The following is an 18809-nucleotide window of genomic DNA, read 5'->3' as shown; positions in this document are numbered from 1 at the left end:
TTCTTTATTTTTACTTTATTTCATTTTAGGTACTTGTATTCCTTTGAACCCACGGGGGTTGGACTTTACAGTCCAGGTCCGCCCATCACTATTTTTCATCCATTGAATAATGGTAATAAAAAAAAAAACAAAACAAAAACACGCATTGTCAAAAATGCATAGAAAACACATAGTAAACGCATATGTTTTTGGATGCGTTTTCGTGACCACAGGATGTAGTTTTGTGAATACAAAACTGTAGCATGCGGACTTCGCCTAAGATGCTGCTTAGTGGAAGTACTAGTTTTTGCTTAAAGCACCACTCCAGCGTTTTGGGGGTTTTTTGGCTTTTTTTTTTTACAACTAGAGGGGATTCTAGTGCACCTCTATATAATATCAGAGGCACATGAAGGCATAGTATAAGCCCATAGCAGTCTACAACACAAAACATGTCTGCATGAATTCTAAAGCAGACCATACATATCACATCTGACTCCCTATATGCATGCATGCTTAACTTCCCTGTTCCCTAGCATTAAGGGACTGTTGGAAGCCCCATATACATTAGATCACCAGTGAGTTTGGCCGATTTTAGTCTTAAGGGTGCTTTACACGCTGCGACATCGCCAGCGATCTCGTTAGCGATGCGACACGCCAGATCGCAGACAAGATTTGCCGAGATCGCACATAGGTCATTTTTGTAGCGCCGGTCACATGTGCGATCTTAGCAAATCGTATGTCCGATCTGGCGTGTTACATCGCTAACGAAATCGCTAGCGATGTCGCAGCGTGTAAAGCACCCTTTATGTGAATGGGGGCCTAAAGATTCAGCTTTATTTGCCTGGTATTGACTTCTACTTTCTTTCTGAAGAAAGCCACTAATCAAAAAATCTCAATCGGGATGGTCCACCTATTTGTTGGGGTTTTTTTTGGATAGCTTATAAAAAAAAATCTAAATATATTCTCTGAACAAATTGCAAATACCAGAATATAATCACCTAAAAGCTTAATGATTTCTCTCTACATCCCAAAATACAGATATTAACATAATATTTATATTTACTGTAATCCCATTACAGCCATACTTTCAGCAGCTAAATAGGAAAGGGTTGTAGGATAATCAGCACTAAATAAGGCAACAAAAACCTGTGAAAAATTCTCTCATTACAGTAAATGCACAGAATTAGCTGTATCTTGAGCCAAAACCGTAACATTAGTAGAATTTTTTTCCATTGCACAGTAAACCACAATGCCATAGGAACACCTACTGCTTTTCACAGCAAGGCAATAAAGTGTGTAATACTGGCAGCCAGGGCCAAACAGGGAACGCTAATGTGCGAGGATGCGGCCGGGCCAGCTCAGATGTTTCCTTCTCATTGTGCCCCAGGCTCTTGTTTAAACTGTGATCTGCTTCTCTGTCCATGAAAGGAATGGCACTGGATGTAGCAGGTCCCATGCATGCGCCCTACTTTTACATATTTTCTCCCAATAAGGCAGGGAGAACAGGAGTTGTTTAGTTTCCCCCCTCCCCCTCCTCACCAATGCTCCTCTATTAGATCTTAACCCTGTTCCTGCTGCCTAGGTGAAAAGTTCATTATCTATTAACGACGCATCTCAGTGTAGAAATCGCATCACACTAATTTATTCGCTGCAGTTTTCACCAATGCTACAGCCTAATCATCCGACCCCCTAAACCACTGACACCGCGGCTTTATTTCTGATCAGTCAGTTACGTCTGTGCTGCTCACAGGGTAAAAAAGCAAACCCAAGATATCATCCATCAGATGTGGTTGGAAAATATCTGTTCAAACACAGAATTTCTAGCTGCTTAAAGGGAATCTATCACCAGGTTTTTGCTCCCATATCTGAGAGCAGCATTATAATATAATAACAATCTTTATATAGCGCTAACATATTCCGCAGCGCTTTACATACATCAGGAACACTGTCCCCATTGGGGCTCACAATCTAAATTCCCTATCAGTATGTCTTTGGAGTGTGGGAGGAAACCGGAGAACCCGGAGGAAACCCACGCAAACACGGGGAGAACATACAAACTCCTTGCAGATGTTGTTCTTGGTGGGATTCGAACCCAGGACCCCAGCGCTGCAAGACTGCAGTGCTAACCACTGAGCCACAGTGCCGCCGATGTAGACAGAGATCCTGATTTCAGGGATGTGTCACTTACTGAGCTGTTTGCTGTCATTTTGGTAAAATTAACCCCTTCACGACCGGCCATTTTTTTTTTTACTTTCCATTTTTTTCTCCGCCATTCTTCTTCCGAGAGACGTATCATTTTTTATTTTTCAGTCAATATGGTCATGCGAGGGCTCATTTTTTGCGGAACGAGCTGTGCATTTAAAGGAAACCATAAGTTTTACCAAATAGCGTACTGGAAACCAGCACAAAAAATTCCAAATGCAGAAAAATTGCAAAAAAAAAGTGCGATAGCACTATTGTTTTTGAGATATTTTATTCATTGTGTTCACTATATGGTAAAACTGATGTGTGGGTGTGATGCCTCAGGGCAGTGCGAGTTCGTACACACCAAACATGTATAGGTTTAAAAAAAAAAACGGAAGTTTGTCCATAAAAAGTAGCGCACGTTTTACGTCATATTCCGTGACCCGTAGCGTTTTCATTTTTCCAGATCTATGGCTCAGTGATGGCTTATTTTTTGCATCTCGAGCTGATGTTTTTAACGGTACCACCTTTGCGCAGATGCTACATTTTGATCGCCTGTTATTGCGATAAAGTTATTGCGATGCGATATTTTGCGCAAAATTTGTGACGACAAAAAAAAAACCAACGTAATTTTGGCGTTTGGAATTTTTTGCCGCTACGCCATTTACTGATCAGATCAATTGATTTTATATTTTGATAGATCGGGCATTTCTGAATACCCATATGCGATATGCGATACCAAATGTGTGTACAGTATATTTGTTTTATTTTTTTAACCCTTTAATTTTCAATGGGGCGAAAGGGGGGTGATTTGAACTTTTAGGTTTTTTTGTTTGTTTTTTTAATTTTTTTAAAACTTTTTTTTTTATTTTACTAGTCCCCCTAGGGATACGGATAAACAATCCGATCGCTCTGCCATATCTTCTGATCACAGCTATACAGCGGTAAACAGCAGATATGCTAATTTTCTGCTTCACTCGGCAACGGGCCAAGTAAAACCGAAAATAATTCATGTGAGCTACAGGAGTCATCACATGACCCTGTGCTACCATGACAACCACCGGAAGTCACGTGATCACGTCACGTGACTTCCGGTATCGGCCGTTAAGTAAATGTTTACCGCCAATGCCGTTATAATGGAACTGTCACATATTGACAACGCCATTTAAGGGGTTAAACGGCACGAGCAGATAACGATTCTGCTCGTGCCTGGCAGGCACACATCTCAGCTGTAAAAATCAGCTGAGACGTGCGCCGATCGCGGCATGCTGCCGGCGGCAGACCGCGGGCAGTAACACTATGACCGCAAGGACGTAATATTACTGCCCGCGGTCGTTAAGGGGTTAATGTTTTTACTGCTGTAGATCTAGCAGTTGTACAGAGCTCATGGATATGCTGGACTACCTGGCAGCACGCCCAGTGGTCCGGTAATGATAATCTACACACATCGCTGGAATCAGGATCTCTGTCTCTACATTATGCTGCTCTCAGATTAGGTGGGAAAAACCTGGTGACAGATTCACTTTAAATGTATTTCACTGTATGCTATATAGACACGAGGAATACATTGCACAGATCAGAACACAGACCTCCATCGTGGGCTTGTATTAGACTCGCCTTATCCTACACACATTAGATAGAAATTCAGTGTAACTGCAAATCTTTTCTCAAAACTATATATTAATTTGCTCTCGAACAAGATCAGCATGTTAAAAGGGTCATATCACTGTAAAAAAAGCCCTTTCTTCTTTTATTCCTGCTACTCCCCTGATTATTTCATTTATTGTCTTTTTAAAATACACCATATGGTGCTAGAGATATGGGCCTTTATATTTAGTTCAACGTTTTATTGTCTTTACCAAGAGTGCGGTGCTCAAATTCCAAAGCCACGCCCCCAGATAAACTTTTGAGACATGCCCCCTTGTAAAGAGGAGCAGTGGCAATTGGGATAATCAAAGAGGTTAATGACAGCTGTGATTTTCCCATAAAATTATAGCTGTCATCAAGAATGAGGTTATTAAGGGGGAGGAGGTCCATATACCCCCCAATTACTAATCGTGATGGTAAAAATAAACAGAAAACACTGAAAAATCCTTTATTTAAAAAAACAAAAATACCCTCTTTCTCCAATTTATAAACCCCCAAAACAACTTCTAGGGTCAACTGAAAATGCACCAAAACCACATCAAAATGCATGCAGTTTTGATGCTTTTTTTTTTTTACCAGAATATGCAATTTGGTGAAGGAATGTCTGTACCAAAATACTCAATATGTAGACATTGCCTAATCCGGTAATCTAGTATTGACTTCAATGACTTCACCTGAGGTGAGATCACCAAGTTCAATGGAGTTCACCAGAGGTCCGTTTACCTGAGGTCACACCTGGGGGTATTGTGGCAACCTAAGCTGTGACGTCAAGTGAACTTACTAACGTCACCGCTCACAGATGCGGATCCGTCAGTGTGTCCCTGACGCCACAGTGCGTGGTCACGTTTACTAATGACTGCGCATTGTGACTTCAGGTGTAGCAGAGTCGGGATTGTTATGGGACGTTGTGTCTCTGCATTATGTCAGACCTGCAGGGTGTCTGGGGGGGGTTAATAAATTGGAGACAGATTGTATTTGTTTTTTTACTAAAAGGATTGTTCTGTGTGTTTTTTTGTTTATTTTTAATTCCAGGGTTAGTAATGGGGGGGGGGGGTCCTCATAGACCACTCCCCGTTACTAACCTTGGGCTTGATGACAACTGTGATTTTTTGACAAATCGCAGCAGTAATTAACCCCTTATATTACCCTGATTGCCACTGCTGCATGGCAATATATATTTATTTTTACATTCCACAACCAATCACAAACGCCGGCAGTCTTACTGCAACCAATCACAGACACTGTCACAGAGGGTAGGTGGGGGAAGCAGCGAACATGCATTAGGGTTAATTAGCGGACCTGGAAGTAGCATCACAGCTGCACAGGAGACTCAGAAAGTACAGTGGAACCTTGGTTAACGAGAAAAATCCGTTCTGGGAGTGTGCTTGTTAACCAAGTTACTCGTTCAGCAAAGCAAGATTTCCCATAGGAAATCATTGCAATGCCGACAATTCGTTCCAGAACTTGTTAAATGTCCCATCCTGGTCCCCTATTGTGCAATTCCACACATGCACAAACACACACAAACACATATTATGCTCACCTTACCTTCCGTTCCATCGCCAGCCTCCTGGATCTTGCAGTTCGCCGGTACAGGATTTGTATCGGGTAATCATCGCGACGAGGAAGGAACTTCCGCTGACAGAGCGCTGACGTCAAAGTCAGGATCCCCTTGCCTCTGATTGGCCAGCGCACTGCCTTTGAGTAGCGTCTGACAGCGGAAGTTCCTCCCACGTCGCGATGGTTACAAATTCACAGCAAGCTTTGCTCGTTAAGCGAAATATTCGCTAAGTGGGTTACTCATTAAGCGAGGTTCCACTGTATAATTCTCCTAATTTGAAAACCCCTAGGCCTTACTAGCACCATTTTATAGCACACGTTCAGGTCCCCATAGACTAATATGGGGTTTGACATCAGGCCTCATGTTCGGGTTCAAGTCTGGTCTCGAACTGGACTAAATTTTTTGTTTTGTATTTTTTTTTTTTTTTTTTAAATCCAGCCAGATCCGCTGAACCAGAACACGTGCAGGTTCGCCCATCTGTAGTTACTACCTGACATATTAACTCTTTATGGGAAGTAATAGAAACAAAACAGCAATTGTGCCACGGTTTCTTTTGCAATTAAAATTCTCTGATCCAGTATTATACTACACAAATAAAGTGTTGACCTAAAGGTTATCACAATTATAGCAATGACACATTTCTATAGTTTTTAGATGTTTTTTTTTTATTATTTTGAATACACTAAAAAAAAAAAACATTTTTGTGTCGCCTAATTCAGTTTAAAAATAAGCCTCCATTCACCTCTGCTGAGGGAAAATGGTCAGCGTAACAAGATGTAGTTTTCTTGGTAATATTTTGTGGTACATGCAATTTTTTTAATACTTTTATTTTTTTTGTTAATGCCTAATACAAAATAAAATATATCTTTTTTTTTTTGTTTGTTATTTTTTGTTTTTTTACACAGTTAATCATGTAGTATAAATTGACAGCTTAATGTTATTCTATGGATTTATAATTATGGTATCATCCATTAGGACATTTTTTTTTTTCTAAGGCTGTGTACACACATTGCATTTTTATCGCTTTTTTATGTGGTTTTGAGTGCAGATTTGTCACAAAACCTGAAGGAACCCTGATGACAGCAGAGTTGATGAGAACAAACCAATCAGGCTGAAAAAGTCCCCAGGGTTTATTTAATTCAATTGCAATTCCTATAGATACAGACTCAGATCAGAAGTTCGACATGTTAAATCTTTATTCAAAAGTGGATAACATGCATATACACTATATAGAAAAATAAAAAAAACATACAAAGAGGGATGTGGTACACCGCAGATGCTGGTAATTAAAAGCACTAAAAAGGGGATAAAAATTAATACCCAATCTACTTGGCTAATAAGGTTTTTAACAGTCTATTATTTAGTAATGTAAATAGTCTATCCAGGAGATTATACTAAAATAATACCAGATTTTTTGAAATGTAAAAAAATCCATGCAGGTCTGCTGTAGTCCAGGGATTCTGACGTAGTCCACAAATGGACAGGTTTTTAATTTCTCTCTTTTTATGTCTTTCAGATTTTCATTGTTGACTACTTAGGAATCCCTAGACTACGCCAGACCTGCATGGATTTTTTTTACTGAAATGGTGAACTAGGGAAGGTGAGGGGGGAGTGTTTTTTCAAATAAAGTATTGTTGTGTTTTTTTCTACCTACTGGATTAGTAATGGGGGTGTCTAATAGACACCTATCCATTATTAATGGTTACCTGTCAGGTGCAATATGTACCCAGAACCACGAGTAGTTCTGGTTGCATATTGCTAATCCCTGCCTAACCGTCCCTGTATACACTAGCATAGATAAAGGAACCTTTGAAAAAGTATTTCTAAAGATCGTTTCTTATATGTTAATGAGGCCAGGGACTAGTTGCAAGGGCGTGAGTTCCTTTGGCTAGTCGGCCAACATAGCAGGTCAGCACACCCCTGTGGGAGTACTAACATGCTAATAAATGTGCAGCAACGCGCACATACCTCAGTCTTCATGGTGGCCGGCAGAGGATATATGTGCTCTGTGCATGATCCGGAGTCCCCTAGACTTCTGGTCATGCGCACTAAATTGATGCCGGGTGTAAGCTTCCCGTCTTTAGTGAGATACGGTGCGCATGACCGGAAGTGCTGGGGACTCCGGATCACGCACAGAGCGCATCCATCTTCCGCCGGCCGCCATCAAGACTGAGGTATGTGCGGAGTCTCTGCGCATTCATTAGCATGTTAGTACACCCACAGGGGCATGCTATCATGCTATGTGGGCTGACTAGCCAACAAAACTCATGCCCTTGCAAATAATAACTGGCCTCATTAGCATATAACAAAATCTTTAGAAACACTTTTTCTAAAGATCTCTTTATCTATGCGAGTGTATACAGGGACGGTTAGGCAGGAGCACACGCAGCAGCCGGGTATTTGAGCTGGTAGATACACAGGTGCTGCCATAAAGGTGTAAATGGGAATATCCCTTTATAAGTCAAATATGTGTGTAGAAAGACATACAATGGCTACTTGCCCCCTCTTGGGTAATGCAGACCATTTTAAATCTTCAGCAGACTTTGCTTAGACAATCTAGAACATAGCAGGCCTACACACAATATATGTAATGACACAAAGTACCACCAGCCACGAGCTTCAAGGACATAAACACATACACCGTTAGTCACAGTCATTGTACAAAGCTAGAGCAGCCTTACCTGGCTCTGTGAATGTCCTTGACGGTTTCTCCTCTGGACACAATCCATTTTTATCGACTTTCAGCTAAGACAAATAAAAACGCTCTGTTAGGTACACCTTGTTATCCTGAACTTAAGATCACAAACTGCAGTACAACCTCAGGTGATCGTTACATGGAGAAAAAAAAAAAAGTTTACCTACAATAATGCATTAGTGCAATATACACAAAAACACACTGTTAGGGGCAATGAAAAGGGTTGTCCACCTTTGGACACTTTTTTGCACCATTTGGTTTTATAAACTTTTGGTATCTCTGCATTCAACGTTGATGTGGTCGCATTCTGCAACCAAAAATAAAGAGTGCAACACGGAGCCTATAGAAGGCAAACTGTGCAAAATGTTTAAAGGGAATCTGTCAGCAGGTTTTTACTATGTAAACCGAGCACAGCAAGAGGTAGGGGTCAATGTGTCACAAGTTAAACTCCTGTGCGGTTTACTTAAACTGAGTGTTTTATCAGTGGGACATTATCATTGATGCAACTAGCTATCGCCTGCCATTTTATTATGGCATTGACGGCATAAAAAAAACGAAACAAAACACAATTCCTTAATTGCTTCTTAATTCTGCCTCACAAAAATGGAATAAAAAGCCATCAAAAAACATTATGTGGCTCAAAATGATACCAATAAAAACTACAACTCATCCTGCACAAAAAGCTCTCACATTACCATCAGCAGGGAAAAAAAAAATAATAAAACTATATCCTTCAAAATTCAGTGATGCAAAAAAACCCTTTTTTTTGTAAAAGAAAAAAAAAAAAAAAGTTTAGTGTGATAGTAGTCAAACCTAACAAAAATACGCTATAAATCTGGTATTCCTGTAATTGTACTGACCAGAGGAATAAAGCCACCTAATCACTTCTACCAGTCTGTGTACGGCGTAAAAAATAAAGCCAATTCTTTAACTGCTGTTGATTTGTTTATTCTGCCTCCCAAAGATCGCAGTACAGCGCTGCTCACATTTATCCTACACTCTATGCTGAACGCTTACAACAAGGACTATGTGTAAATCTCTGTAAATCGAGATTCAGATAAAATTCCCAAAAGGAAAATTCACTGTAACGAGGCAGATGGAGTAATTTTGAACTATCTCCTGGCCTGTGGTCTGGCAGTGTCCATCTTTTTTAGTTTTGGAGGTTTTTTTTTTTTTTTTTTTAGCCATGCACAAAAGTTCGGTCAAGAACAGTTTTGTTCACCTTTGAAAAGCAGATAACACCGCGGAACAAAGGCCGAATGGAGTCCAGAGCAACTCTGCTGCCTTAAGGCCGCTTTACACGCTACGTCACGTAAATTTGTCACGGAATCTGTCCGCGTTAGTGGTCTCGTTGCGTGTGACACCTATGAGTAATTTTGAATCGTCACAGAAACGTGCAAAGTCGCTAATCAGTGACATGGCCCCCTAATCGCAATTATCGTTGCTGCTGCAGGTACAATGTTGTTCGTCGTTCCTGCGGAAGCACACATCGCTATGTGTGACACCGCAGGAAGGAGGAACATCTCCTTACCTGCGGCTGCCCGCAATGAGGTAAGAAGGAGGTGGGCGGGATGTTCGTCCCGCTCATCTCCGCCCCTCCGCTTTGATTGGGTGGCTGCTTAGTGACGTCGCTGTGACGCCAAACGAACCGCCACCCTTAGAAAGGAGGCAGTTTGCCAGTCACAGCGACGTCGCTAGGCAGGTAAGTAGTGTGATGGGTCCGCACGATTTTGTGCGCCACTGGCAGCGATTTGCCCGTGACACACAAACGATTGGGGCGGGTAAACACGCTAGCGATCTCGCTAGCGAGATCGCAGCGTGTAAAGCGGTCTTTATTACTGAATTGATCCATCGGGGGGTTTCACTTGAGTCACGTATTTCAGAGATTTATATGGAAACCCTGAAGTAAGTACTCAGCATAGAGCACAGGATAAATGTAAGCTGATCCAAAATGTTCTGTACCCCAAATTGCCACCAAATAGCATTGCACTCAACCCACAAAAAGTCCCCACTAAGGTCAGTTATCTGTTAAGAAAAATATAAGGGCCTTTCATGTTACTGGTAGCACAAAGGCTCTGGAAAGGGCCCCCCCCCCAAATAGAAATCAAACAAAACCCACATGCCCCCCCCCCTTCTGAGCCAAACAGTGTACTTAAACCACAGTTAACGTCCACATGTTTGGAATTATTGTAGTGAGGAAAGCCCACTTAATTTATGGGGTATGTCTCTCCAGGAGCACGAGCTGGGCACAATGTATGAGCACTACAAAATACTGGGCATGACAAAGGCTTATTTGCAAATTTTGAGTCTGCATCATTCATTGCAATTGACTCCATGGGTGTTTTTCAGAGACTAAGATCATTACTAAACCCATAGATGAATAGATGAACTCCCAGAGGAGTTTAATTTACAAAATGTGGTCACTTGAGGGGGTTTCTGTTGTTCTTGCACTTAGGGGCCCTGCAAATAGAGTCTGCAAACTATTCTTTCAAAATCTGTGCTACAAAAATCAAATGGCGCTCTTTCCTTCTCGAGCTCTGCGGTGCGGCCAAATAATACAGTCACATGTGGGGTAATGCCACAATGAGGAAAAACTGTGTTAAGTATTATGGGGTTTTCTTTACTTATTCCCATATGGAAAAATGGTAAACTGAGGTTAAAACAACATTTTGATGATAAAAATGTAAATATTTTCTCTTTACCACCCAATAATATAAAATTTTGTGACACCTGTGGTGTCTATATGCTCACTTCACCCAAAGATTAATTCCTAGAGGGGTATAATTTCCAAAATGAAGTAACTTCTGGAGGGTTTCTACTGTTTAAGCACCTCAGGGCCTCTGCCAATGTGACATGGCACCCGCACACCATTCCAACTAAATCTGAAATGAAAGATGGTGCTCTTTCCCTTCTTCACTTTGTGCCGTGCCACAAAAGTAGTTTTCGACCACATATGAGGTATTGTTGTATTCAGGAAAAATTCCACAATTTTTTACTTTGCATTCTCTCCTCTTACCCTTGTGAAAAGGAAAGATTTGAGGTTAAAGCAACATTTTTGTGGTAAAAATTTATTTTTTCATTTCAGGCTCAATTTAACAAAATTTTGTGAAGCACCTGGAGGTTCAAGGTGCTCACTACACATCTATGTAAATTCCTTGAGTGGTTTAATTTTCAAAAGTCACTTCAGGGGAGTTTCCACTGTTTGGGCACATCACGGGCTTTCTACATGCAACATGACATCCATTAACTATTTCAGCCAATTTTGTGCTCCTTGCCTTCCGAGGTATTGGCATACTCAGGAGAAATTGCACAATACATTTTATGTTACACTTTCTCCTGTTAACCTTGTGAAAATTAAAGATTTGGGGCTAAAATAACATTTTTGTGGGAAAATGTATACAGTATTTTTTGGACTATAAGACACACCAGACCATAAGACGCACCCTGGTTTTAGAGGAGGAAAATAGAAAAATAAAATTTTAAGCAAAAAGTGTGGTCATGACACACTTATGGGGTGAGTATCTGTTGCTGACACTGTTATGGGGGTAATGTCCCCAAATTCTCTAACTAAGGTACCCCATCCTGGTAATGATCCTCCTGCCTTGTATATGATCCCTACCCTTGTATACATGTCCCTCATCCTGGTATAGTCCTCATCCTGCGATCTACCCTCATCCTGATAAATACCCCCATCCTGCTATATACCCCCATCCTGGTATATGGCCTGTATCCTGTTGCACACAAAAAAAATAAACGTTTATACTCACCTTTCCTCACTCCAGGAGCATCGCTCGTCTTCCTGTCTGTGCCATCAGCAGCGCCGCTGACGAGTGTGGAGCCGGTCACTGTTCCCTGCAGCATGGCGATAACCTCCTGTCTGCCGACTCGCTGATGTGTGTGGAGCCGTGCGCACAGGATGACGTCATCGGCCTGCTCACCACTCTCTACACAGATTAGCGGGCCGGCAGACAGGAGGACATTGCGATGCTGCAGAGAATGGTGAGTATACCGTACTTATTCAATGCCCCCCACTCTGATGATGATGCGCGGGGGGGCAGTGAATACAGCCGTACACGATCACTCCAGGCTGTAGTTGCCAGAGGTGATCACGGGCTGGCTGCTAATTATGCTCGCATCCCCTGCCCATCATCCCGCCCACCTGTCAGCGCCGGCTTCAGCGCTGACAGATGATGAGCGAGAGGATGCGTGCATATGAAATGAGTGGCCCCACGTGATCACGGCAGGCGCTGCTGCAGCCTGCTCATGCCCCGGATGACCCGCTCCACCGCAGCACCCTCATTTCCCGCAGCCTTGCCATACATTCAGACTATAAGACGCACCCCCCACTTTCCCCCAACATTTGGAAGAAAAAAAATGCGTCTTATAGTCCGAAAAACACGGTAACTAATTTTTTCCTTCCACATTGCTATAGCTCCTGTTAAACACCTAAAGGGTTAATAAACTTCTTGAATATGATTTGGAGCAGTTTGTGGGGTGCAGTTTTCGAAATGGTGTCACTTTTGAGTATTTTCTGTCACCTAGGCCACTTCAAATGTGATGTCCCTAAAAAATTGTTTTGTAAATTTTGTTGGAAAACAATAGAAAATGGTTGAAACTTTGAACCCTTCTAACTTCCTAACAAAATACAAATGATGTTTAAAAAATTGCGCTGATGTAGAGTAGACATGTGGGAAATGTAATTTAGTAACTATTTTATGTGGCATAATTCTCTGGTTTAAGGACATAAAAATTAAAAAACTTTGCAAATTGCTAAATTTAAAAAATTTTCGCCAAATTTCTGATGTTTTCACAAATAAACGCAAAACATTTTGTCCTAATTATACCACTATCATGAAGTACATTATGTCACGAAAAAACAAATCTCAGAATCCCTGGGATCCATTGAATCGTTCCAGAGTTCTAACCTGTCAAAGTGACACTGGTCAAAATTGCAAAAAATAGCCTGATCAGGAAGGTGAAAATGGGCTGTGGGGTGAAGGGGTTAAGTAAAAAAATGTAAATTGTCCCTAAAGGTGGACATCCCCTTGAATGGTTTCTGAAATCTAGGAAATGCTCTAATAATTGATTACAATTATTTTAAATTAATGTCATTGTTTTGCTGTTTCATCTATATCAATTAAGGCTGGGCAGCAGACCACCCAATTCGACATGTCAAGAAAAAAAGACAGTAAGAACCCAAGACACCGGTATGAAAAGGTTTGTAATCTTGTTATGACTGTAGCAATAAAAAATTAAAAGATCTACTTTGTCGACACTTCTCAGGCCACCTTGTGTTATTACAATTCAAAGTACACAGACTTTCTAGGAACTTCAATTTTAGACGTTTTGTGCGACTATGTATATACTGTACTAGTGGAATTATTTTTCTAGATCTGTAATAGTGGAGGAATACTGCCACTCTGTGGTCAGAAGTGCTATGTGCAGAATTCCATGCCGGCACGAGTTTCAAAGTCCGTTTCTTTCCAAATATACGTGTAACCTACAGCACTACAGAGCCATTTAGAAGAGTTGTCCAGCAGTAGACAAGCCCTTAAACACGCTCCTTAGAGTTAAGTGAATTAATTCACAAGACCCTGGGTGCAGTGGATGTCGTTAGTCCATGGCCACCAGATGTGAGACCTGTGAACTGCCTTCTACCTTCCGGAATTCCCGATTCATTTTTAAATTTGTACATCCTAAATCAGATGAGACTTTATCCCGTATACTGCTCTTTTAGTTCTCCTTTTGTTGAGGAGACCCATTGGATCAAATACTTAATTAATCTCTTGACAGGGGATTGTGGGAAGTGTGTCAATTTGCCAGGTTTTCAGATATAACTAAGATGGCCACCGATGACATCATAGACCCTTCTTCCATCAGCATGGATCCAACAGATGACAACATAGACTCTCCCATCAGCACCACCATGGATCCGTCCAATGACGTCATAGACCCGCCTACGATGACGCCCACCAATCAGCTCATGGACTAACACATTTTTCAACCCACTGACCAATGGACACATCCAAGTATGCCCACTGTAGGGCTGACCATGCCCCTTTTCCTAGTTTTTATAAGAGCATGTTTTTTGGAATAAATCAGGCAGTTCTGAGCCACCTCTGATCGAGGAAAGATGAATATCCGACTGTATGTGTGACTGATGTCATTTTTCAAGCCTGCACTTGATCCAACATTAATTAGAATGAGGCTGAAGGGAACGAGTGAACCCTGGTTAAGTGTTCACCATAACACTTATCTCTCTGGCGCTCTGTTAGTGTCTTGCTTTTTCACCCCCTTCTTCGCTTCTTACTTTTGGCATTTCTCAGACAGGATTCAGTTCTAGGTCCCCTCATCCGTTCGCTATATGGAACCCCTACTTCCCATCTGCACCTGAATAACATCTCCAGAATTTGTCCCTTTTTTTACCATGGAAAAGGCAAACACCTCTTTGCGGTCAAGGAATGGGGGGCACAGTTTAAATTAGGGTGTTTTCTCCACTGACAGGGTTAGATCCAACTAGGGATTGTTTATTTATGCACCCCATCAAGGTCATCATCTTTTTGCTACATAATGATAGTGTTATTCCCCCATTAGTAACCTAAATGAACTATTTAACCACCTAGTTAGAACGTATGTGTCCAGATGTAAGTTTGGTTAGTAGGGATTCTACTACCTTTTTCTCCCCTTCTACATAATCATTGAGCTATATTGATACATTTTTTGTGTATATTTACAGCTTGTATGTTGTTTTGAATATTGTCGTATGTGTTGTGTTTGTCCGGGGTAGTTTTTAACTGAAATTTAAATAAATTTGATTTTTATATTTTGTATATTGGGTATATGCTGCTAAAATAACTAATCCTCTATACCCATCAAGATTTTTTTCTTTTCTGTAATACCCTAATTCACAAGTTCTCAGTATTTAAAGGAAACTGGGCACATCCCCTTAACGCTGTTATCCTGCAAATATGGGGTTAATCTGCAGGTTAGTAGCAATCAGAAGTCGAATGGCCGCTGAAGTCCAGCTACCAGGATGGAATGAACTTTATTCCTCTTGGGAGCCTCTGGCTTTCAGTCATAGAGGCGTGGCCCGCGCTGCTTCAGTCTCCACTTAGCACACAGTGAGCAGCGGCTGTAACATAGCCGCGACACTGACAAACAGCTGGCTCTGTGCTGATGCATTCATGAATCTGCCTTCAGTCAGTGTCAGTGTGTAGGTTACAGCCGGCGCTCACTATGCACAGTGAATGAAGCTGCACTGGCAACACCTCTATGACTGAAAGACAGCTGCCTGGAGGAATAAAGTTAATTTCTTCCAGGTAGCAGGGCTTTTAGTGTGGAGGCCGCAAAGCTTTAGAACACTATTAACCTGCTGATTAACCCTATATATCAGCAGGTTAATAGCGTTTGGGGATGTGAAAGGTTTCCTTTTAGTAGGAATCTCAGACCTTTGGACATTATTATTTTTCTCAAATGTATGACTGGCTTATAAATAAGAGCTCTAAAGAAATATTGTTATTAAATCATCAATAGATAAGATGCAGGAAATCTTGGTGGGCGAACCTCAATCAGGGAAAAGACTAGATTCCTAAAACACCTTAAAGGGGTACTCTATGGAGATTAAAAAAAAAGGTCTACTGGCCCTGCCCTCAAACTATAAAGATGAGATGCACAGTGCAGTTCTAGACCTTCACAATACCCGTAAATAAGTGTAAGCTGCGGCTCCTCTTTACTGCTCCCTGTCCCCTCTGGGACATTACATCACACATTAGGGGGTCTGCTCCATGCTGTTGGTATAAGCCAGCTTCCTGATAATAGCTGCTTCTCTACAGTTGGTCACAACTACCTTATGCCCCCAGATATTGTCAGGGGACTGGCTTAGAACAACAGCATGGAGGAGGCCCCCTGATGTGTGATGTAATCACCCAGAGTAAAGGGGGAGCAATTCAGGGCAGCGTCACAATGAATTACAAGTATTGTGAAGATATAGCACTGCACTGTGAATCTCATCTTTTTAGTTTACTAGCTGCAGTACCTGGGCATTGCCCGGGATAGTAACTGTCTCTCTGTCTCTCTCCTAGTCTCTGTATGTGTGTCACTGTCTTTCTGTCTCTGTCTGTCTCCTTCCTTGTCTGTCTCTGTCTGACTGTTTCTATCTCTGTCTGTATTTGTATCAGTCTGTCTGTTTCTATCGCTCTGTCTGTATTTGTATCAATCTGTCTGTCTCTATCTCTCTGTCTGTCTCTTTCCAGGGCTGTCTCTTTGCCCGGTCTGTCTCTATCTCTCTGTCTCTTTCCAGGTCTGTCTCTGTCAGTGTCTGTCTGTCTTTTTCTTTCTCTCTATCCGTCTCACCACCGACATCTTATTACCTCACACATAAGCTTCTTATACTAACAGTTTATTTTGTTCCTATAGCAACCACTGACCGTTGCTATTAACCTATAGCTCCCACCTCCATTCAGTTTAATGGAGGCAGGATTTTTGAAGAGTAACTGTAAAGCATGGGGTTAAATTTTCCAACCCAAACAGTCTATGACGTTCCCTGAGTCACATGGAGTGTCTGTGCAACATTTTGTGATTGTAAATGCAACGGTGTGGATTCCTTTAGCGGACACACAAACATACACATACACTCAGCATTATATATTAGACTAGCTGTAGTACCCGGGCGTTGCCCGGGATAGTAACTGTCTCTCTGTCTCTCTCCCAGTCTCTGTCTGTGTCTCGCTGTCTGTCTCTTTCCTTTTCTGTCTGTTTCTAGCTCTCTGTCTGTATTTGCATCAGTCTATCTGTCTCAATCTCTGTATCTGTCTGTCTTTCTCTCTGTCTCTTTGCCCGGCTGTCTCTTTGCCCGGCTATCTGTTTCTAGGTCTGTCTCTTTGCCCGGCTGTCTTTTAGCCCGGCTGTCTCTTTCCCGCTCTGTTTTTTTGCCAGTCTGTCTCTTTGCCCATCTGTCTCTTTCCAGGTCTGTCTCTTTCCAGGTCTGTCTCTTTCCAGGTCTGTCTCTTTCCAGGTCTGTCTCTTTCCAGGTCTGTCTCTTTCCAGGACTGTCTCTCTCTAGGGCCGTCTCTTTGCCCGGCCGTCTCTTTGCCCGGCCGTCTCTTTGCCCGGCCGTCTCTTTGCCCGGCCGTCTCTTTGCCCGGCCGTCTCTTTGCCCGGCCGTCTCTTTGCCCGGCCGTCTCTGTCTCTCTTTATCCGTCTCACCACCGACATCTTTTTACCTCATACACAAACTTCGTATACTAACAGTTTATTTTGTTCCTATAGCAACCACTGGCAGTTGCTATTTATAGCCTGGAGCTCCCAGTTCCATTCAGTTTAATAGCTGCAGGATTTTTGTAGAGTAACTGGAAAGGACGGGGTTAAATTTTCCCGCCCAAACATAGTCTATGTCGTTCCCTGAGTCACATGGGGCGTCTGTGCAAAATTTCGTGATTGTACATGCGACAGTGCGGATTCCTTTAGCGGACATACACACATACACACACACATACACACACACATACACACATACACTCAGCTTTATATATTAGATGAGGGCAGAGACAGTATAAGAATTTTTAACACCCCGGAGAACCCATTTAAAAAGTTAATTTATGAGGACAGTTTTACTACTGAAGTGGTACGACTGTACAGATCATAGTAAAATTATAAAAACAATACTAGTTTTGTAATCAGTAATTGGGTCAGTGCTGAGAATGAATTTTTAAAGCCAAGTGCACACTAGCCTAGAAGTGCACTAGTAGCATATTGATGCACCCAATGAACTTCTAAGATTACAAAGGTGTATCGGATTGCTATATAGGACGTATAATTTTTTTTTTTGTTGAACCAAGACCTATTCCATTAGTTTTAATAATAAAATTATCTTGACAGGTTCCCCTTAATTTGGTCAACTTACTTGGGACAACTCACTCCAGAAGAATGATCCCCAAACATGATCAAAACAGGTGATACTCATCCTCCCCAAGGCCAGCACCTGCTCTCCACCGGAGCTCTGGTCTCTATATTTTGGCTGCTACAGTGACGTCATGACAACAGCACACATCCACCGCGCAGCCAATCACTGAGCTCAGTGGCTGGAGTCATCTACCAAGCCATCAGCCAAGCCCAGCGATTGGCTCCAAAAAAAAACAAAAAAACCCCATTGTATAAAAGTGGAAAACCCCTTTAAGCAAGTAATTCTCTACATACCGTATTTTTCGGACCATAAGACGCACTTTTTCCCCCAAATGTTGGGGGAAAGTGGGGGGTGCGTCTTATGGTCTGACTATAGGGCTGCAGCCGGGAATGAGGGCGCTGCGGTGGAGCGGGTCATCGGGGGCACGAGCAGGCTGTAGCAGCCTGCAGTGACCACGTGGGCCCGCTCATTACATATGCATGCCCATCCTCCCACCCATGTCTCAGCGCTGAAGTCGGCACTGACAGGTGGGCGGGGTGATGGGCGGGATGATGGGCGGGGGGTGCACGCATATTAAACAGCCGGCAGTGATCACCCCTGGCAGCTACAGCCTGGAGTGATCATGTGCGGCTGTATTCACTGCCCCCTGCGCATCATTATCAGCACGAGGTGCAGTGAATCAGTATACATACTCACCGTTCCCCTGCAGCTTCGCGATGTACTCACGTCTGCTGGTCAGCTGATCTGTGTAGAGAGCGGTGAGCACAGCGATGACGTCATCGCTGTGCACGCCGCTAGTCACACAGTCAGCTGACCGGCAGACAGGAGGACGTTGCGATGCT

At 42.3% G+C, this 18809-nt stretch overlaps 1 protein-coding gene across 2 annotated transcripts in view; it reads right to left on the bottom strand.

Moving 5' to 3' along the window:
* Nucleotides 1-18809, bottom strand: part of SMTN (smoothelin) — a 189049-nt gene that overhangs the window by 85435 nt on the left and 84805 nt on the right. For both annotated transcript variants that reach the window (XM_075319947.1, XM_075319948.1), the window contains exon 8: nucleotides 8053-8116. In XM_075319947.1, coding sequence (XP_075176062.1) covers nucleotides 8053-8116 — 64 coding nt within the window. The remainder of the gene's footprint in view (nucleotides 1-8052; nucleotides 8117-18809) is intronic.

This window comes from Anomaloglossus baeobatrachus, chromosome 1 (assembly GCF_048569485.1).
Source record: "Anomaloglossus baeobatrachus isolate aAnoBae1 chromosome 1, aAnoBae1.hap1, whole genome shotgun sequence".
NCBI classification, from domain to species: Eukaryota; Metazoa; Chordata; class Amphibia; order Anura; family Aromobatidae; genus Anomaloglossus; species Anomaloglossus baeobatrachus.
Note: the sequence above shows the minus strand (reverse complement) of the source record. Positions and strands in the feature narration are given on the sequence as shown.